Source organism: Myxine glutinosa, chromosome 3 (genome assembly GCF_964187855.1).
Source record: "Myxine glutinosa chromosome 3, kmMyxGlut1.1, whole genome shotgun sequence".
NCBI classification, from domain to species: domain Eukaryota; kingdom Metazoa; phylum Chordata; class Myxini; order Myxiniformes; family Myxinidae; genus Myxine; species Myxine glutinosa.
The window spans coordinates 181607204-181629771 of NC_136263.1; the positions used below are offsets into that span (position 1 = coordinate 181607204).

Sequence of the window (22568 nt, forward strand, 5' to 3'; positions counted from 1 at the left end):
CTCTTTCTATTCCCATATCTGTAAATCGTTCAACTCTACCTATTTATTATAGAGGATAGATATCGGTGCGTGTGGTGGGGAGGATCAAGGTCAACTTAAAGGCACTTTATACGAATCCTTTAGGGAGCACCTAGGCCAACTCTTCAGACAATCTGGGGAACCAAAAGCCTTTTACCAATTTTTTTCCCACCCTCCTGGTGTTACCAAAAAGTAATTTTTCCCCCCTTTTATTGATTTTCAAAGGTAGCACAGCACAGCCATAGCCAGTGGACATTTTGAACACTGCATACTTGGAGGGTTTGAATGGAAAATTAGAAACTCCAAGCCATTATTTTGTAACTTGATCATTATACCAGCGCACAAGTTTTTTTTCTGAGATCAATGATCACTTTGAATTACTGTTTACTAGCAACGGTACCCACCCTATGGGCAGGGCTTCAATTGGGAGGCCCAAATGAAAAGGCAAAATATCAGAAATTGAAGGCTTTTTTTATTTTAAACGATTCATATAAACATCCGTTAAATCATATCACACGCAAATCATCAAAATATAAACAGTACATGGCGCCCATTTTGAAAAAAGGATTGAATTCTGCAAAACGGAAGCGGCCGCTACACGTCTTTCTCAGTCGCACGTTTGTGTGTGAAGAGTGCGCGCCAAATCTGTAACACGGAAGCGGCCGCTGCACCTGTTTCTCAGTCGCTTTGCACACGCTGCCATGTTCCTTCGGAGCCGCAAGTTTATAAAGGAAGAGTTTGGCAGGAGTCGATCTACTTTCTCCTGGTATGTAGAAGTTCAGCAAAAGCCACATCACTGTTCATATCGGTAAATATTATTCGTTTGGAAAAACTGGAAAATTGGAAAACTTGGAAAAAATGAAAAACAATATCGCCTATTTTACTCCCAGGGGTCCCAGGAATACAAACCCAAAATATCGTTGCGATCGTTTGAGCCGTTTTTGCGGTACCTTCGAACGGACGGACGGTCGTTTGGTGAATTATAGTAAGATGTACTCGAAACGTTTTTTTCGCGATTTTGTCAGCTCTTTGGTGCTGGGGTAGCTTACCTTTGAGCCCTATGGCCCAAGTTATATCCACGACCGAATTACAAATTGCTGGATTGGTGCTTTGCATTAAAAAGTGCACCGTCCCTGTGATGGAGGTCGAGCTCAGGACACTCAGTCGTTCCCACTGGTGTCTTTTGCGATGAGTAGGGAAATTATCATGAGCACCATGGTCAAATTCCAAATTCCTATACTAAACTCCGGGTAGCAAATGGTGTGCACTTCTCAAACATGCCTTAACACCAGGTTGCATCGCTGGCCATCTCAGAGTACAGTTGCTGTGTGGACTGCAACTCCCACATTACAAATTAAACTAGAACGCCACTCAGTAGAGCACATACTCCCGCCGTGGGTCAAGTTGGAATAGTACGATTTCACAAAAGTTTGAGGGAGTAGTTCAGTGACAACACAAGACAAGACAACACAAGACAGACACTGCACAGATATATATTTAGAATACATAGAAGATAATTAAAAAAAAAAAACAAGGCAATTTCACTTACATTTTCGGATTCAGCGTTCAATTCCATATAGGTGAGTGTATTTTGAGGCATGTGTGACTTCAAATAAAATTGTAAGCCAGGAAAAACGTTTGTTTCATTCCTTAGGGATACAACATGTAAAACTGGCCCAAACGTGAAAACAAAACTCGCTCATTTTAAGTCGTACAAGCTAATGCGACCACTCATTCTTCTGGGAAGAATCCCGTGCACATGCTGGTCACACTTATGTCACCTAAGTCTTCATAAGTTCATCAAATACTGACACCGCGATTGATATTCGCTGAGGTAAATGTTGATATCTCTTCTGAGGTAAAAAACAAAACAAAAAAAAAAACAGCTTTAAAGCATTATACGTATCAAACGATACATTTTATGCAACGGGGAAACCCAATACACACTTTGGTGGTTTTAAAATGACAGAATATGTCTTTATTAGAAAGAAAAAAAAATGAACCTTGAAGATGACGCTGCTAACAAAATACACCGCTCTAACGCATAACCACGAGTTTAAACTACATTTACAACAAATATGAAAACTATTTTCATATCACAATGTTAAATATAGAATATATAGAAGATAATGTTAACAAAAAATGAGCCCTGTCTTCCAATGGTAAAAAAATCCTTCAAAAAATTCCTGGATCCGGAATAATATCCTGAGCTTCACCAAAAACTAATCAATTCTTCCTTATCCCAAGGGCAATCATCACACCAACTTTCATCCAAATCCGTTCAGAACTTTTCCAGATATCTTGTTCACAAACACACACACACACACACACACACACACACACACACACACACACACACACACACACACACACACACACACACACACACGATCGAATGCATTACTCCCTAGCGGGAGTAAAAATTAAGTAATTCTCATATCCCAATCCATATTCAGATTTTCACCAAAATCGAATCGATTCTTCCTTGTTACAAACACAACCTCTCCACAAAGTTTCGTCCAAATCCGTCCATAACTTTTTGAGATATCCTGCTATGTATCATTTTTGGCCCTATCTCCCAATGGTGAGGAATCACTTAAAAAATTCTCGTAGCCGGATCCGTATCCGGATCTTCACCAAAATCGAATCATTTCGTCATTGTCACGTACGCTACATCTCTGCCAAATTTCGTCCGAATCTGTCCACAACTTTTTGAGATAGCTTGTTCACAAACAAACAAACAAACAAACAAACAGACAGGCAGGGGTGAAAACATAACCTCCATCCACCTTTGGTGGCGCAGGTAACAACATTCATGTACCCAGGCATTCATAGGTCATGTGTTAACGGCCATCTTCTGCTACGAAGGGTGAAGAGTATTTAAAATTGATGAAGCGGAGATGGTGGTTTGGAGCAGAGGCATTTGTTTGCAAATGTCACTCACTTGACAGCCTTGATGGAATGGAAAACTTCCAACAACGTCTCGATGACGAGTGGACGTAAATGGTCAAAACGCTGGATGGCCTCACGTACAAACACCAACACGTCCGCCGCCGCTGCCTCATTGGAGTCCCTCAAAAACTCCATCAGCTGTGGGACATACACAAAATGGTTTGCTTGCATCACAATTAACGACTTAATCCAATATTCACCTGATTAATATCCACGGTGACGTCACACAAAGAAAATATTCTCCAAGTTAAAGCTCAAAATTGAGAAGAAACAAGAACGATCCATTCGAACAGTTGACAATGACATATCAAATCAAACTTGCAATGTGTGAAGTTCCTCAAACAGGAAGAGTTTCCACCCCTTCGTGCAAGCGATTTTGGACTCACCACCGGAATGATGTTCGCGGCGATGTCTGGAAAACTGACACTGCACGAATGGAGCGTACGCACAAGGAGTTGTCGGTACTTGTCCGTGTCTTCGTGGTCCGTGACGTTATTAGTCTTTATCACCTCTTTCTTCAAAACCACGACCAGCTGTTATCAGAAAAACCAGGCAATTAGCGTACAGTAGCCAACAAAACGATTCTGGTACATTCGTGATAGAAAGCAAATATTCCCTGAACGATAGCACAAACCGAACTAGAACGGCACTCAGTCGGGAGCACACCTCCACCTGGTTGGCCATATCACTCAATGGTGAAGAATCACAAAAAAAAACTTCCACTAGCTGGATCTGGATCTTCACCAAAATTGAATCGATTCTTCCTTCTCACACACACAACCTGTCCAACAAGTTTTGTCCAAATCCGTCCATAACCTTTTGAAATATCCCACTATGTATCGTTTTTGGCCCAATCTCCCAATGGTGAAGAATCACTTAGAAAATTAAATAATTCTCATATCCGAATCCATATTCAGATCTTCACCAAAATCAAATCGAATCGTCCTTATCAGACACCCAACCGGTCCACCAAGTTTGGTCCAGATCCGTCAACTTTTTGAGATATCCTGCTATGTATCGTTTTTGGCCCTGTCTCCCAATGGTGAAGAATCACTTAAAAAATTATAATAACCGGATCCAGATCTGGATCTTCACCAAAATCTAATCATTTCGTACTTGTCACATACGCTACATCTCTACCAAATTTCGTCCGAATCCATCCACAACTTCTTGAGATATTTTGTTCACAAACGGACAGACAAACGGACTAAGACAGGCAGACCGAGGTGAAAACATAACCTCCATCCATCTTTGGTGGCGGAGGTAACAAGGAACAAATTCACTGTGGCTTTCAACCAAAGTGACTCTTCCAACAAGCATACATGCAACCAGCATATGTGCAACCAAGTATGCTCAGACACCGATCACCAGCTGCAACGGTGCTCTACCATCCGGTAGCAGTGAACCAACCAGCATTTGTGGGCAAAACGTGTGATTGGAATACAGTCAGATCCCGACATTTGTGGGGGATACGTTCCTAGGAAATGCTACGAATGCTGAATCCGCGAATGTAGGGGCATTGTTTCAGTGGAAAAAGGGGGGATCCCTTATCCCCCCCTTTTTCCACTGAAACAATCCCGGCAATTCAAGATTCATAAGGGAAAATCAAAATCCCGTGAAAACAGCGAATACGCCCGCCCGCAAAAAAACACGAATACGCGGGACACATGGCCGCAAATGTAGATGCAGGTCCCATTTTATTAACCACGAATATGCTGAACCCATGAATGTCAGGATCCGACTGTACAACGATTTGAGATGAAATATATTCATTCTGCCACACTCCCGGATATGGTGTGAGGAATGGAGAAGGTGAAAGGATTTTGGAGTTTGCTGATGGAGCTGGTTTGTTGATTTGTAATACTCAGTTCCAGAAAGAGGATAACAAGCTTGTTACATACACGTCAGGTGGGTCGACGACAACCGTTGACTACCTGATGGTGCGTAGGCGAGATAGGGGGCACCTCCGGGACACAAAGGTGATCCCGGGGGAGAAGGCTGTTTCACAGCACCACTTGGTTATCTGCGACATAAGGGTGAAAGGTGCGAGGAGAGTTCGGCAGGTGAAGTACCAACCGAGAATGAAGGTGTGGAGGTTGAAAGAGGTGACAGTGAGGGAGGCATTAAAAGAGAGGCTGAGTAGGGTAGAGGATGATATGGTTGAGCTTGAAAGTGGTTGGATGCCAATGAAAGATAGTCTGTTGGGAGCCGTTGGTGAGGTATGTGGATGGACAAAAGGAGCACCAAGGCACTCGGAAACATGGTGATGGGATGATGAAGTTGGAAAGAGGAATGACGAGAAGAGGAAGAAGTTCAAGAAGTGGCAGAAAACGAAGGGAACGGGGGCAGAAAAGGCAGAGCATGTAAGTTATAAGGCAGCCAAGAAGGCTGCAAAGAAAGAGGTAGCAAAGGCACAGGAGGCATGTAGGAAAATGTTCGGAGAACGCTTGGATTCGGAAAAGGGTCAGAGAGCGGTATTCAGGATTGCAAAGCAGATAGCGAAAGAGGTGCGATGTGATGGGGGTGAGTTGCTTGAAGGATGAAGTGGGACAAATCATTGTGGACCCAGATGGAAATAAAGGAAGATGGAAGAGGTACAGTGAAACCTTGACTTACGAGTGCACCAACTTACGAGTTTTCCGAGATACGAGCCGTCGCTCGGGCGGTTTATTGCTTTGAGATGCGAGCCGAGATCTGAGTTACGAGCTTACGCCACCCGCCACCAGGTGGGTTCCGGTCACGTGGTTATCTTGCCGTGCAAGCATCTCTGCCGTATATCGCTGCTGTTTTGTTTTCGCATTTTGGTTATTTTGGAGCTTACGCCACCCGCCACCAGGTGGGTTCAGGTCACGTGGTTATCTTGCCTTGCCGTGCAAGCATCTCTGCCGTATCGCTGCTGTTTTGTTTTCGCATTTTGGTTATTTTGGAGCTTACGCCACCCGCCACCAGGTGGGTTCAGGTCACGTGGTTATCTTGCCTTGCCGTGCAAGCATCTCTGCCGTATCGCTGCTGTTTTGTTTTCGCATTTTGGTTATTTTGGAGCTTACGCCACCCGCCACCAGGTGGGTTCAGGTCACGTGGTTATCTTGCCTTGCCGTGCAAGCATCTCTGCCGTATCGCTGCTGTTTTGTTTTCGCATTTTGGTTATTTTGGAGCTTACGCCACCCACCACCAGGTGGGTTCCGGTCACGTGGTTATCTTGCCGTGCAAGCAGCTCTGCCGTATATCGCTGCTGCTTTGTTTTCGCATTTTGGTTATTTTGGAAAATTTCTTAGTTTTAACCATGGGTCCTAAGAAATTGAGTGCCAAGGGCAGTACTGAGAAGAAGAAGAGGATGATGTGCTTGGATATAAAACACGCAATCGTCGAAAAACATGAGCGAGGTGTGCGTGTTGTCGACTTGGTGAGGCGGATGTGAAGGCAGCTGAAGATTTTATTAACTTTTGCCGAACTGATAGAAGCCGAACGATACATCCCCCAGCAAATCTTCAACTGTGACGAGACAGGGCTCTTCTGGAAAAAGATGCCGAGGAGGACGTATATAACGGCAGAGGAGAAGAGCATGCCAGGCCACAACTTGTTCAGAGTGCCGGCGATAGCTCGCCTTCTCTTTGTGGAAAACACAGTGAGATCCTTAACATCCAACAACTAATGGGACGCAAACGGGGCGCCCAGTTTAGCAGTACACACATTGATGAATCACCCTGCCTGTGATTCACCCATGACAGGTTATAGCTGGGTCGGGATTCAAACCCAGGCTGGACAGTTAAGAGTCAAGTGTGCGTACCTCCAGTCCAGGCCATCCTGCCAACTTGTATGCTGCATACAGGTGAAATATAAAGCGCGAGATATTTTTATATATACTGTATATTTAAAAAAAAATTGGTGTGGTTTTTGGCGGGCTGGAACGGATTAATAGCATTTCAATGCATTTTAATGGGGAAATTTAATTTGAGAAACGAGCAAATTGAGTTACGAGCTCGGTCACAGAACGAATTAAACTCGTAAGTCAAGGTTTCACTGTATATGGAAATGCTGATGAATACAGAGAATGAATGTGACGGCAACATCGAGACTAACCAGTTTTAGGACCGGCAGAGAAGATAACTGAGAAGGAAGTTGAGGCAGCGATAAAGGCAATGAAGGGTAGAAAGCGGGAGGGCTGACGGGAGTTGTGGGAGATATGTTGAAGGCAGCAGGAAGTTGGGGTGTGAAGAGAATGACAGAGATCTGTAATCTGGCGGTGAAAGAAGGCCGCATTCCAGTGGATTGGGAACCGAGAACCCTCGTCCCTCTATACAAGGGGAAAGGTGACCCTCTGGAGTGTGGCTCGTACCGAGCTATAGAGTTATTAGAGCATGGAATGAAGGTATTGGAAAGGGTGTTGGAGAGGAGGATAAGGAAGAAAGTGAAGATCAACGAAATGCAGTTTGGATTTATGCCAGGAAGAGGAACGATAGACACGCTTTTCATTGTAAGGCAGTTGCAGGAGAAGTACATGGAGAAGAGGAAGAAGTGGTTTCTTGGGTTTGTTGATCTGAAGAAAGCATTCGATAGGGTTCCACACGAAGTAGTGACATGGGCATTGAGGAAGTTAAGAGTGGAGGAGTAGTGATGGTAATGTACGAGACGAGAGTAGTGATGGCAATGTATGAGAGAGCGCGCACACTTGTAAGGACGAAGGACGGGAACAGTGGTGAGTTTGAGGTGAAGGTGGGAGTGCATCAGGGGTCGGTACTAAGTCCACTACTATTTGTAGCTGTGATGGAGGTGCTGGCTCGGAATGTAAAGGAGGGTTTGCAGTGGGAGTTGTTGTATTCAGAGGATCTGGTGTTGATTGGGGAGAGTATGGCTGGACTGAAGGAGAAAATGAACAAGTGGAAGGAATGTATGAAGACAAAAGTTCTGAAGGTGAATATCGGAAAAACGAAGGTGATGTCAAGTGGTAAAGCATGTGGTGAGGTGGAAAGAACTGGGAAGTGGCCGTGTGCTGTGTGCAGGAAGGGTGTCGGAGTGAACTCCATTCAATGTACAATGTGCGCTGAGTGGGTTCATCAAAAATGTAGTGGTCTGAGAGGGTCATTAACCAGTGAGGTAGCTACATTCAAGTGTAAGGTGTGCACAGAGGGAGCTGCAGATGGAGGAAATGTTGAGTTGGATCTTGGAGACGGCAAGAAGCTGGAAGGTGTGAAAACATTTTGCTACCTAGGAGACATGCTGAATGGAGAAGGTGGATCAGACTCGGCAACGGTTGCTCGAGTGAGATGTGCATGGAAGAAGTTTCGGGAACTGAGCAGCGTGCTGACGAGGAGGGGAGTGTCGTTGAAGTTGAAGGGAAAGGTTTTTGCTGCATGTGTGAGAAGTGTTATGATTTATGGGAGCGAGACATGGGTAATGAACGTAGAGCAGCAATGAAGGCTGGAAAGGGTGGAAATGCGAATGGTTCAGTGGATGTGTGGAGTATCGTTGAGAGAGAGGAAGACAAATGATGAATTGTGAAAGATGATGGGAATAGAGCCGTCTATTGCTGTGAAATAGAAATAGAAAATTGATGCTGTGAAGAGGAACAGGTTGAGATGGTTTGGTCATGTGTTGAGGAAGGATGAAAGTGACTGGTTGAAAAGAGTGATGGAAATTATTTTATTTTATGGTGTGTGTACGTATATTGTGTCCCGAGGAATATTTTCGGTGCAAATCTTTCATAGCTGCATCGAAAACCGTGTTAATTAGTATCGTGTCTTTTGAGGCCTTGTACTTGTACAGTGTCCAACCTTGAGGCTTTGTTTTTCTCTCAGCGGTCTGCCGTTTGTGCTCCAATAACTTTCGTTCTCTGCTTTTCCCAGTCTTTTCACCCCATAGCCTACTTCGTTGTTTATAATCTCAACTCACCAAAAACAAACAAAAAAACATTTCCTTCTCTGTTCTTATTCTTTGTTCTCATTCGTTTATTCGTTCTTATTCGTTTATTCGTTCTTTGACCACGTGTTTCTCCCCCAGATTGTTTTCACTGTTATTAACCTGAAGATGTTAACACTTTCCCCTCAAGTTCTGTATTCCGTCGTATATTATAACACCTTTTTCTTCTTCTTCTTTAAAAGGCTGCTTTCAACTTGCTCACCAAATCTATTCATCCCAAAAAAAAATTCCATCTCTTATAGTGCCTCTTTTCTACATTCCCTAAACTCTCCTGCACTCCATCCTCCCTCCAGCGTCCTTAAACCTATTTTTGACTCGAAGGTCACAAGAAACTCATTTTGCAATAAATGTTCGTTTCCCATTAATCGTACACTTTATAAAATCCAATCTCACCCCTCCCCTCCAAATCTTCCCCATAACCCCTCCCCGCCAAATCTTCCCCATCACCCCTCCCCTCCAAATCTTCCCCATCACCCCTCCCCTCCAAATCTTCCTCATCACCCATCCCTTTCAAATCTTCCCCCTTTCCCCTCCCCTCCTAATCCTCCCCATCACCCATCCCTTTCAAATCTCCCCCCTTGCCCCTTCCCTCCTAAACTCCACCCACACCCCTCCCCTCCAAAACTCCCCCTCGCCCCTCCCCTCCTAGACTCCCCCCTCCCCTCCAAATCTCCCCCATATCCCATCCCTTTCAAATCCCTCCCCTTGTCCCTTCCCTCCTAAACTCCCCCCTCGCCCCTCCCCTTCCCCTTCAAATCTCCCCACCCTCATTTCTTCTCAATTTCCCCCCTCTCACTTCCCCTCCTCAAAGCGTCCTCCCCGCTTCTTCCCCCTTCCAACTCTCACCTCCATCTCCCCCAACCTTCTGCCTTGCTCTTCCCCCTCCTCAAATAACACCTCATTGTGCCTCACCCAATCACCATCAATCCTTTTGTCCGCCCCATCCTTCCCTTTCTCCGAGCTATTCTGAAATCTCTGACACACCTTCAACAGCTCTCCCTACTTCCACCTCTTCCACCTCTTCCACATCTTACCCTACCCCTCCTCCCCCCTGTTCTGTATCCGATGCCCCCCCCCCCCCCTTCCTCTTCATTAACGGTATGGACCTCAAACATCCGGGGCCTTCGTTCAATCTTAACTGATCTCTCCATACAGGTTGCTTCTGTCAAACCAGACGTGATCTGCTTAACAGAAACTTTCCTCCTTCATGATGTCTCTGATTCCTTAGTATCTCTGCCGGGTTACTCCCTCCTCCGGTATGATAGACCTGAGCCTCGTCCTGGAGGGGGAGTTGCTATCTTTATAAAAAACTCTCTTCCTCACTCGTCCTGCACTGCCCTCTCTCCACCTCACCCCCAGGAATACCTTTGGCTACGGCTTCCCCTTCGCTCCCACCTTTTGGTCATATGTGTGATGTACCGTCCACCAAACAGTGATGACTCCATCGACATCTCGCTGTCTGATAATATGGACCAACTTCTATCTACTCATCCCAACTCTCTCTTCCTCATATGTGGTGATTTCAATTGTCACCATGCCAGTTGGCTGGGTGTGGGTACCTCTCTCACCAGCCATGGCTCCTCAGCAAAGGATTTCTGCGACTCACTGGGACTGACACAATCTGTCAATTTCCCGACCCGGATCTCAGTCAACGGAACATCTTTTCTTCTGGACTTGGTTTTGACTAACTTCCCTGAAAATGTCTGCTGCTCTTCTTCTGCTCCAATCGGCTCATCTGATCATGTGCTTGTTAAAGTGGACATCTCTCTGACCATTCTCAGAGAGCCTCCTCAGCGTCGACGAGTCTGGCATTTCACTCAGGCCAACTGGCACGGTCTTCAAGCAGCCATCAATCATCTGTACTGGTCTCCCAGATGGTCTTTACCACCTCTGACATCAACTCATCCTGGGAATTCTTCCAAAGTAAATTGCTCTCTCTCATGCACAGATTTATCCCATCTCGTCTTCAGTTGTCATACCCTTCCTCCCGTCCATGGTACACGGAATCTTGTGGTGAGGCTGTTGCCCAGAAACAACTTGCCTTCGTCTCCTGGAAAGCAAATCCAACGGAAGGAAATCTCATTTCCTTTCACAAAGCCCGAAACAAGTGTGTGTCCACCCTCAGGAGAGCCAGGAAAAAATATCTCTCCGTTCTCAAGACCGAACTCTCTTATCTGTCTCCCTCTTCCAAATCCTGGTGGCATCTGGTCAAATCTGTTTCTGGTGTTTGTTCCCCCTCCATCCCCTCCCTTACCTCAAATGGCTACACAGCTGACTCCGCACGTGAAAAGGCTGAATGCCTCAACTCTGTGTTTGCCTCTAAATCTTGTGTCCCAAACCCATCCCTCTCTGTACCCACCGTACCCAGTCGTACCCAGCTGCTCCTGGACTCCGTGTCCTTTCCTCCTGACAAGGTAGAAAAGTTTCTGTCAACCCTAGACTCTGATTCTGCAACTGGACCTGATGACATCAGCCCATGGATCCTAAAATCCTGTTCTTCCGCTCTTTCACTCCCTCTCTCTGTTCTCTTCACCCTCTCTTTTGCTCATGGTCAACTGCCATCTGCTTGGAAATCAGCCAACATCACCGCTTTGCACAAAAAAGGTGCAAAAACAGATCCTAGCAACTACAGACCAATCAGCCTTCTCCCAATTATCAGCAAAGTCATGGAATCCATCATTGCTTCGGATATGAAATCTTTCCTCTTCTCCAATGGCTTGATCTCTGATCATCAATTTGGTTTCAGACCAGGCCACTCTACTCTGGACATGCTGCTTCTGCTGTCTCAACAATGGATGGAGGTCCTCAATGCCAAACAGGAAATTAGAGCTGTCTCCCTCGACATATCACGTGCCTTCGATACGGTCTGGCACCCCGCTCTGCTCACCAAACTCTCCTCCTTTGGTATCCATGGAAATCTCCACGCATGGCTGGCGGACTTTCTCCATAGTCGTAGTCAACGTGTGGCCCTGAATGGGTTTCTCTCATCTCCTCTTCCTGTTCAGGCTGGAGCTCCCCAAGGCAGTGTTCTGGGCCCTGTGCTTTTTCTGGTCTTCATCAATGATCTCTCTGACTCTGTTGAAAATCCTCTCTATCTCTTTGCTGATGACTCCACTCTCTGCCGCTCCATTCCTCATCCCTCAGATCGGCAGTCTGCAGCCTCCTCACTCTCTGCAGACCTGGACAAAATCACAGACTGGTCATGGGCAAACAAGTGGAACATGTCTTTCAATCCTGACAAATCTCACACTCTTACGATGTCTCTCCGAAAAGACCGACTGGACAACCCTCCCATCTACTTTCTGAATAATCCTCTCCAAGAAGTTCTGTCACTCAAGCTTTTGGGTCTCACTATCTGCCATGATCTTTCCTGGGAAAACCACATTTCCAAGCTGGCCTCCAAAGCCAGTCGCAGACTGGGCATCCTGCGAAGTCCTTCCTTGGCACACCTGAGCTCCTCACCACATACAAGGCTTTCATCCGCAGCTCAATGGAGTACTGCTCTCCCCTCTGGGCTGGCGCGCCTGCCTCACACCTAGCTCATCTTCACGTTGTTGAACCCAAAGCATTCAGCATCATTGGAATCTCCCGCGATGACGCTATCTCCGAGGGCCTTTCACTTACTCACCGCAGACAGGTTGGTGGTCTTTCCGTCTTCTACCGACTCCTCTCCGGCCTTGCTCCCCCAGCTCTCTCTGGGCTCTGTCCCCCAAATATTCCTACAGGTCGCTCAAGATCTGCCTGCAACCCTCCTATGGTTAAACTGCCAAAATCAAGACTCTCTGCTCACCTTCACTCCTTCATTCCTCTTTTCTCCCGCCTCTGGAACAAACTCTCTCACTCTCTTCAATCCCACTCCTCCCTCCAGGTCTTTAAAACGGCTGTTCACCACCATCTCTCATCTTCCCCAATCCAAAACCTTGATCTTTTCTACCCCCGCTAATTTCACCCCAAATCCACTTTTTTGAGGTGACTTTTGACTTATTTCCTGGAAGTCCTTGGTGTCCTTGCGTTTTATACCTATCCTGCCTCCCCCCAGGCCCTCTCCCTCCAAAAACATCTCCCGATGTCCCTGCTCTCAAATGTTGTGTTTGTGTGCTTCCTCCCCTTCTCTCCCCATCTTGTCGACCGCTCCCCTTTTTATATACTTTGTTTGCTTGTTTGTTTGATTTGTTTGTTTGATAAATGTTAGCTCTTTCACGAGCCTCGACTCTATATACAAAAAAAAAAAAAAAAAAGTGAATGTAGAAGGAACTAGAGGACGGGGAAGACCGAGAAAGGCTTGGCTAAAGATGGTGGAAGAAGAAATGTGGGCAAGGGGGTTAACAAGGGGAGATGTAGAAAATAGGGCAAAATGGAGAAGATTGTAATGGGGCCCGCAAGGCTATCCCCTGCTCTAGCAGGGAAAATGGCCTTAAAATGCCTGTTGTTGTTGTTGTTGTTGTATTATAGGGTCCTATCAGTTTGCATAGGAATTAATAAGGATCACGAAAATGGTTAAAAAAATAAGATCAGTGCCAATTTTGGCAGTCGAGTGTAGTCGGTCACTATTGACTACATCAACCGAAAGGGAAGATATAAAAATCAGTGTAGATTAAGAAAAATACAAGTGGGATTAGCAAGGCCTCAGGGTTAAAAAAAAAAATATATTGACAGCTCATTATAACAATGTCAGAAGTGAAACATTGCACATAATTTGATTACCATTGCCGGGACCATGAACAAATTACAAATTCCTGTGCTGACTTTTCTGAGTGGGAGTGGTGACAAGTCCGGAATTGTAGCTGAGAAACTGCTTTGGCAGCACCAATGCTCTGCATGGTACATGATGATGATGATGATGATGATGATGATGATGATGATGATGATGATGATGATGATGATGATGATGATGATGATGATGATGATGATGATGATGATGATGATGATGATGATGATGATGATGATGATGATGATGATGATGATGATGATGATGATGATGATGATGATGATGATGATGATGATGATGATCAAATGAACAATTTTACTTGCTGTGGTGAATGCACTTGTAAAGCAACTCAACCTAACTCAACCATTCTAGTTGCTAGTTCATATCCCTCCCCTCCTTTCCTATTCGTTCAACTATCACAGCCGACGCACGCAGCATGAAATGTGTAGACAGCATGACAGAGGTTTTACCTCCTCCACATTGCGTGTGGAGACGAGGTCCAAAGCCAGCTGTAATGTCTTGCGTCGAACTTCTAGATCTGGTGTGCTCAGCACGCGAAGGATGTCCATCACAAGTTCCTGCAAAAACAAAATAAATTAAAGGCCCATGTTTCAAGCTCTTCGATATGCCCAAACATTGTAGCTATACCACAGGGACATGCTCAAATGGCCAGAAAGAAAAATCCAGACTTGTTGGTATTGTTGCGAATATGGAATTTGGCCTCCATATCCGCTTGTAAATATTCCCCTATTTTCTCCAATACTCCCCAACTTTCCCCGATCCCCCATTCCCTAGTCCCATTGCATGTAAATAACAATCAGTAGAGCCGACCTTCCCCTTATTCCCCCATTAAATGTCGTGCCCAGGTCCACCGCACCACACGTAGACAACTTTCGGACATCTTCCTAGTTATTCTTAATCTATGTCAGTTAAGGCCTCGTTTCCATTAATTATGACTCTTCGTTGCACCAGAATGTGATTATATGGCATCAGTAGTGAGTTTAGGACCTTTCCCATACCTCCTTCCATCTTCTTCCCCAACAATTACAACAACAACAGAGGAGATGGCGGCGGAGCGGGGGAGGATGCGTCCTCACACCGGCTCGATTAGCGCCATAGACCATGCGCTCCACGGGGTTACCACGAAGGGGCTCCTTGTCAGCTCCTCGTCAAGGGCGGAGCCTGGTAAACCCCCCGCACGCACCCAATGAGAAGCAACGTGCCGATTCCACGAGGCGGAGCTAACGAGCCGAGGGCGCGTCACTCCCCGCCGGATATACGCGGCCCCGCGCCGGATGTGACGTCAGATGCGCACCCAGCTTGGAGAAGGAAAGCCACCTGCGAGCGCTGAGTCAGATGCGCACCCAGCTTGGAGAAGGAAAGCCACCTGCGAGCGCTGAGTCAGATGCGCACCCAGCTTGGAGAAGGAAAGCCACCTGCGAGCGCTGAGTCAGATGCGCCCCCAGCTTGAGCAGACAAGACGCCATCCGAGCGCTGCGACCTCCCCGCATCTCTGGACCGGACCGAGTCGATTCTGACCTTTGAGCCCAGGTGCACCTGGAGCCATCGCTACCCGCCTGTCCTTTCCATCAATCCCCGTGTGAGTCAGCTTTGTCCCGTTTATCTGTCGTCTGTTGGGAATAATATAAGATTGTGTCTAAGTGCTTGTCTTTCTATGCTGTCCCTCTTGTAGTTGTAATCTAACCTTCCGCCTTAATATAACCTCCTCCGGAGGTCTTGAGAACTGAACCCCTGGTGTCGTATTGTGTTATTGTAATCCAGCCGGGTGTCTTCTTTTTCTTATTGAGCCAGCGTGGCGCGGCTTCGTCAACGTTCGAGTACAATCGGGTAATTTGTGCGGACACGACGGCCATTCCGCTCGGCCCACCTTAACATCAAAGTCGTGTCTGTAACAATTGGTGTCGAGGAGTGAGATTCGGACCCGGGACTAAATTAGTTAGGCCCAAATTTTGGGAGGGAAAATCGAGCCGGAGCGCGTACGGCGCTCGACCAAATCGATCCGGAGCGCGGTCCCGCGGTTACTGCGCTCGACGAAATTATAACAGCAAAATTTGGATTGGTGTTACGAAACTCGAATTTTGAAAGTCGCGCTATGGCGGATCAAGACGGCTGGGGTCCGGTAGGGGAGAGTGAAGCAGGGTCGGTCCAGGACCAAATTGAGGGACATGAGGAGAGCGAAGCAGTGAGGGCGGCAGGTTCGCAAAATAGCGCCGTCACGCACGAAGTAGCGGGCGCGCAAAATGGCGCGCTCGCTCACGTGGTTGAAGGGTCCCAAAATAGCGGCGCCGCGGAGGGCGAGCCTGCGGTGGCGGCTGGGGACGCTGGGCAAACCGGGTTTGACCTCAGATTATTCTTGACCCAACTGAATGCAAAAATGGATAGGATGGAGGGCCAAATGAGGGTTGATAGTGGGCGATTAGAGGGCCAAATGAGGGGTACCGGTGAGGGGTTAGACAATAATTTTAAGGGATTAGAAAAGAAATTTGAGGAGTTAGACAACGGGATAAAAGAAGTAAAGAATGGGTTAACGGGGGTAGAAAACAGAATGGCCGCTCAAGAGAATCAGATAGAGGGAGTGAAACATGGGTTAACGGGGGTAGAAAACAGAATGGCCGCTCAAGAGAATCAAATAGAGGGAGTGAAAAATGGGTTAGAGGGGTTAGAAAACAGTATGGAAGGCAAATTGAGGGACATGAGGGACCAAGCGGAAAGGGAAGTTAAACAAATGGAGCAGCAGATAGAGGGGGTCAGAATGGGGGTAGAAACCAAACTGGATGCTCACAGGGAGGAAATGGAGCAGATGAGGGTGGCATCTGGGCAGGAGATGCAAGTGATGGGAGAGGAGATCAGAAGAGGAGTGAGTGAGGAGGTCGGAGGAGTGCGCGAGGAGGTGAGGCACTGTAAGGAGCGCATGGAGAAAGAGGTGAGAAAGGGGACTGTAAAATTGCAAGGTGGTATAGAGGAGTTGACGCTGGGAGTAGAACAACTGACAGTGGGACAAAAGGAGTTGGGGGACCAGGTAAAGAAGAACACAGCGGTAATAGAGGGTTTAAAATCGACACAGAAGGAGATGAAAAAGGACGTAGGGGTAATTAAAAAAGAGTGTCAGACGGTACATGAGGACCTGACGAGGAAAATGGACAAGGTGGTAGAGGTAATGGAGGTTAAAGAGCGGGAGGTGCGGGAGCACATAGAAAAAAATAAAGTGGAGTTAGAGGAAGAACTTAAAGGGGCGCACGAAGAGATGAAGGAGATGAAGCAAAAATTAGAAGAAGTGGAAGAAGGGGTGAGCGAAATTAAAAAGCGACGGAGAGAGGATAAGAAAGAGATAAAAGAGGAGGTAAAAGAATTGGTCCAGAGTCTGTGTTCGGATCGTGATGATGTGCTCATTAACCGGATGAGGGATTCGCAGGTGATGGAGGAGAAGCGAAGAGAAAGAGGACCCGGTGTAAGTGGTGACCAATATGGTCGTGCGTATGATGCGCCAGGTGATTTAATAAGCTTGGGGGTCGAGATAGACCCGGGTGTTCGTGAGAGGCCGTTGGTGAAGTGTGCGACAGGTCTGGTGTGCGAAAGAGGAGGTGTGCGAGAAAGTCCGACTCTGGGGTGTGTGAGGAAAAAGTGCGTGCCAAGGAGTAGTGAGGGTGCTGGCGAGAATGAGTCGGTCGTAGCGCGTGTGCGAGGGGGCACATGGAAGCGCGGTGTGGTGAGTGTTGCAGAGGGTGTGACGGGAGAGTGTGCGCGAGAGAGGTGTGTAACGGACGGGTGCATGAGGAAAGAGTGCGCTGTCAAAGGCAAGGAAGAATGCACACCTGTAGTGAGTGTTACAGAGGGTGTAACGGGAGAGTGTGCGCGAGAAAGGTGTGTGACGGACAGGTGCATGAGGAAAGAGTGCGCTGTCAGAAGTAAGGAAGAGTGTCCACCTGTGGTGAGTGTTACAGAGGGTGTAACGGGAGAGTGTGCGCGAGAAAGGTGTGTGATGGACAGGTGCACGAGGAAAGAGTGCGCTGTCAAGAGTAAGGGTGAGTGCGCTGTCAAGAATGGAGGTGAGAGTAGTGAGAGTGACATGGAGCGTGAGTTAGTTGTGACAGGTGAGAGAGGATGTACACCTGGGATGGAAGGATGCACACCTGGAATGGTAGAGCGTGAGTGGGAATGCACGCTGGAATTGGTGGTGAGGCACGTGGTTGGGTGTGCGAATGAGGGCACACCTGTGATTGTCACAGAGGAGGTGACCGAGGAGGGGGTGCGAAGCGGTGTATTGGTGAGGTGTGCGAGCAACGAATGTGTGCCAAAGTGTTCGGTGGTCAGGTGTGTGACCAAGGCTGTGAGTGGAATGGGTGTACCTGGGTGTGTAAGGAAAGGTACGAGGAGCATGGGCACGGCTGGATGTGTGAGCAAGGAACGGGCTGCGGGGTGTAAGCGTCCAGGTGAAGCATCGACGTTACACGGGTTAGAGGTTAGAGCGACTTTTAGCCGAAGCAGGCCCTCGGTGCGTGCCGGGCCTCGCTTTGAACGGCCGCGTCCAGGCTCCACTAGGCGGAGCTGGCAGCCCGATAGAAAGGGTCGTCATGGCGACCACTTTTTGGTGAGACGTGCCGGCAGGTCGAGATCGGGGCATTGGATGGCTCCGTGCCGAGATGGTGCGTGGGATCTCGGCCCGGGTAAACCTCCTTCCCTGCACCGAATGCGGGACGCACCCAGCCGCTGGCACAGAACAACCAGCATTCATGGCTTGGCTTTACGAAGCCGGGCTTTGGACAGGAATTGGCGCACCGAGAGGTATTAGTGAGTCGACTGGGTGATGAGGTTAGTGTTTTGGACCCAAAATTAGAGAAAAGCAAAATTTGATGATTGGCAAAGGATTGGCAGAGTGATGATTGGTAATGGTACAGTGATTGGCAAATGATTGGCAAATTTTTAATTTGTTGAAATTTGATGTGCAAAATTGGTAGTGAGAGACCCCCGATGGGGTGGGATGGCAAATCTGCCACCCTTCCCATGGTGGGGCAAAGGAGCAATAGTTTATGGGGTGTATGGCAGTGAAAACTAGCCCGGGGGGGGTTAGGATATTGTGTGTAGGGATCTAGCGAAGATGACAGTAGGTAACGTTAAGGTTAGTTAGTGACTGATACCTGTAGTGGGGACGCAGGTAGATTAGTGTGGATTATAATGACGAGGGAGCGCAATAGTTTAAAGGGACGACTGGGAAGCGCAAGTTTCAGAAGGGAGTAGTTAGCTGAGATGATGCTGTGTGTGTGAGGATTGAACAGGTGTGATTGCACAAGTGTGCAACTGGACAGGTGTGTGGAGCAGTGTATGAGTAGTGAGTGTTGTGGATCAGCGCGAATGCGCTTGGGGAGAGAAGGGTGCCGGTGGCACCAGGTGTGAGAGCACAGGTGTGCAAGTACAGGTGTGTGGAGAAAGTTGGAGTAAGTGGTACGGAGTGGTGTGCATGGTGCGAAGGTGTGGATGGGGGAAGAGTGGACCCCTTTCACGAGTACCCGGGGCGGGTAGTGTAAGTATTAGGTAGAGGGTGCAGGTAAATTGTGGTTGGATATTGGCATTTGTGGTGCGGTTGCAGAATGGTATTGTGGATGGGTGCATTAGTGTTGTGGAAATGGCTGGGCGTGTAGCCTGTTAGTGTGTGTAGTTGGTTGGGCACTCCACCACTGTGAGGATGTCGGCCAGGTGAGGCCGCAGGTGGGCTCTGGGAGCCGGTAGTTGTGAGTGGGTGCCTGAGGATCCCGGGTGTGGATCGGGCAGCCCAGTGCCAGAGAGGGCACGGAGTGGGGAGAGCGCCAGAGGGCCTTCCCCAGGTAGATAGGTTAGGGTAAGGAGCAGGTAAGCTCGGAGGCAACTGCAGTGGGGGAGGTGTGCAGGTGGGTAGACCCACTGGGAGAGGTACACGCCACAGCCCAGAAATTGTGCGAGGGCACCGGGAGATGAATCGGGGGAGTGAGACCCCAAATTGAAGAGCACCACAGTTTGGCCAATGGGAATTGGTTTTTTAGAACCCATAGTGTAAGAGGGCCAATGGTTTGGCCGGAGGAAGACCCCGGGTAGTGTAAAGTTGTTAAAGTCATTTAGGAAATAGTTAGGATTGAAGAACCTGTCGCACCATACGCAGCCACTTACCTGTGGTGATGATGATGACTCCACACCTGTGTTTTCTTTGTTTTGTTGCAGGAGATGAATCGCTGTGTGGATTTGTGAGACGCATCACGACGTGGATGAGACATTGGAGTGATTCCATCTCTCCCTCCCTAGGAGGGACTGATGATGAATTGGTGATGGCAAATTATGATGTTGAGTTGGAGATGGCAAATTTTGATGAGAGTTGAAAATGGCAAATTTTGATGAGAGTTGAAAATGGCAAATTTGATTGGTTAGGAGGGAGAGAAGACGAATTTGGTATATGGGAGGAACGGGGAAGACAGTAGGGATGTTTGTTGATTTGTAAAGTAGATGTTTATGGGTAGTGTTGTGTTGTGTGGATACAGTAAGGGGTAAGGGAGGGGCCATGTAGGTTACCTGGTGGGGGGGGGCGTACGATAGGAACGTACCTGTCTCACCTGGTTCCCATGTGCCCCCAGTGTGCATCACCTTACATTGCGTGCACTTTTGCGCCCTTACCACCTTACTCACTTGTTTCTTCTTTTGTCTCCCACCTCCGAGGATCTGGCTTTGGGGTAGAGAGAGAGGAGAGAGAGGTGCTGGCTTCGCAGTTGTGGGCCTGCACTTTCGCTGTTTGCTGCCGGGATCGATACACCATATGGACCGCAATGTTTGTGGCCACCCACAATGGACCGCAGTTCGTTTGCGGCCAAGCACCACCCGGGGATGGACCTATGGGTCAACGTGGCACCTATGCCATAAAGGTGAACCACTGTTAATTAACACCAAGTGCACCACAAGAAGAGCAAGAGACACCTGCAGGGTTAGGGGTTGTCGAATTTATTTTTATTCCAATGAACAATGGTGACTGCACCGATTGGTGGTGGGGTGGTGCTGTTGATGCTCGGGAAGGGTGCTCTGCACGTTATTAAAGGCCGTCGGCCACAGAGCACTCGTGGGTTGGTGTATCGATGTTGGCAAGCGCGCTCTCTCTCTATGCATAACATCTGCATGTGTCCCTCCAAAAACAGGTCCTGGATCGTAGTGTAAATAGCAGCGTAGTCTTGTAAATAATGCTCCCTACCGGCTGTATGTTTAGTTTGAGAATTCTTTCCGGATTCGGTTATCCTGTGGGTGTGTTTCTGAGAGGAGAAGGGTGCAACGTCGCAGGGGGACATATTTACTCATTTGTGAATATCTGTAAAACTGTCGCACTCAGGGTAGAGTTAATAGTAGAGGGAACTACATTGCGTGCCACACTAAAGTAGGTAAAAATTTATCGGGTCGGGACGCCCCGAGGGTAGAGAAGGGTGCAATGTTGCGAATATGGAATTTGGCCTCCATATCCGCTTGTAAATATTCCCCTATTTTCTCCAATACTCCCCAACTTTCCCCGATCCCCCATTCCCTAGTCCCATTGCATGTAAATAACAATCAGTAGAGCCGACCTTCCCCTTATTCCCCCATTAAATGTCGTGCCCAGGTCCACCGCACCACACGTAGACAACTTTCGGACATCTTCCTAGTTATTCTTAATCTATGTCAGTTAAGGCCTCGTTTCCATTAATTATGACTCTTCGTTGCACCAGAATGTGATTATATGGCATCAGTAGTGAGTTTAGGACCTTTCCCATACCTCCTTCCATCTTCTTCCCCAACAATTACAACAACAACAGAGGAGATGGCGGCGGAGCGGGGGAGGATGCGTCCTCACACCGGCTCGATTAGCGCCATAGACCATGCGCTCCACGGGGTTACCACGAAGGGGCTCCTTGTCAGCTCCTCGTCAAGGGCGGAGCCTGGTAAACCCCCCGCACGCACCCAATGAGAAGCAACGTGCCGATTCCACGAGGCGGAGCTAACGAGCCGAGGGCGTGTCACTCCCCGCCGGATATACGCGGCCCCGCGCCGGATGTGACGTCAGATGCGCACCCAGCTTGGAGAAGGAAAGCCACCTGCGAGCGCTGAGTCAGATGCGCACCCAGCTTGGAGAAGGAAAGCCACCTGCGAGCGCTGAGTCAGATGCGCACCCAGCTTGGAGAAGGAAAGCCACCTGCGAGCGCTGAGTCAGATGCGCCCCCAGCTTGAGCAGACAAGACGCCATCCGAGCGCTGCGACCTCCCCGCATCTCTGGACCGGACCGAGTCGATTCTGACCTTTGAGCCCAGGTGCACCTGGAGCCATCGCTACCCGCCTGTCCTTTCCATCAATCCCCGTGTGAGTCAGCTTTGTCCCGTTTATCTGTCGTCTGTTGGGAATAATATAAGATTGTGTCTAAGTGCTTGTCTTTCTATGCTGTCCCTCTTGTAGTTGTAATCTAACCTTCCGCCTTAATATAACCTCCTCCGGAGGTCTTGAGAACTGAACCCCTGGTGTCGTATTGTGTTATTGTAATCCAGCCGGGTGTCTTCTTTTTCTTATTGAGCCAGCGTGGCGCGGCTTCGTCAACGTTCGAGTACAATCGGGTAATTTGTGCGGACACGACGGCCATTCCGCTCGGCCCACCTTAACATCAAAGTCGTGTCTGTAACAGTATAATGGTTGGAGCATCCACTCCGAGTCAGGGAGGTTGTAGGTGCAATCCCCAGCCAGGGTTATACGAGTTATACCAAAGACATTTTTAAATGGTATGTGCTGCTTCCTTGCTTGACGCTCAGCATTTAAAAGGATATATCACGGACAATCCCCATAGGTTGGCATCCATGAATAGGAGGAAATCCCTCCTTAGGAATTTTGGTGCTGTGTGAAAAGTGGCGCCATTGTTGTGATGTTGCTGGTACCCAGAGGGCCCAAGGAAGTGACGACACTTCCCCCAAACTCAGTGGCTGTGTTTGTC

At 48.0% G+C, this 22568-nt stretch overlaps 1 protein-coding gene across 2 annotated transcripts in view; it reads right to left on the bottom strand.

Moving 5' to 3' along the window:
* COPB1 (coat protein complex I subunit beta 1) overlaps positions 1-22568 on the bottom strand; it is a 63815-nt gene that overhangs the window by 24970 nt on the left and 16277 nt on the right. For both annotated transcript variants that reach the window (XM_068109754.2, XM_068109753.2), the window contains exons 9-11: positions 14065-14172; positions 3357-3503; positions 2963-3108 (exon numbers count right to left, since the gene is read on the bottom strand). In XM_068109754.2, coding sequence (XP_067965855.1) covers positions 2963-3108; positions 3357-3503; positions 14065-14172 — 401 coding nt within the window. The remainder of the gene's footprint in view (positions 1-2962; positions 3109-3356; positions 3504-14064; positions 14173-22568) is intronic.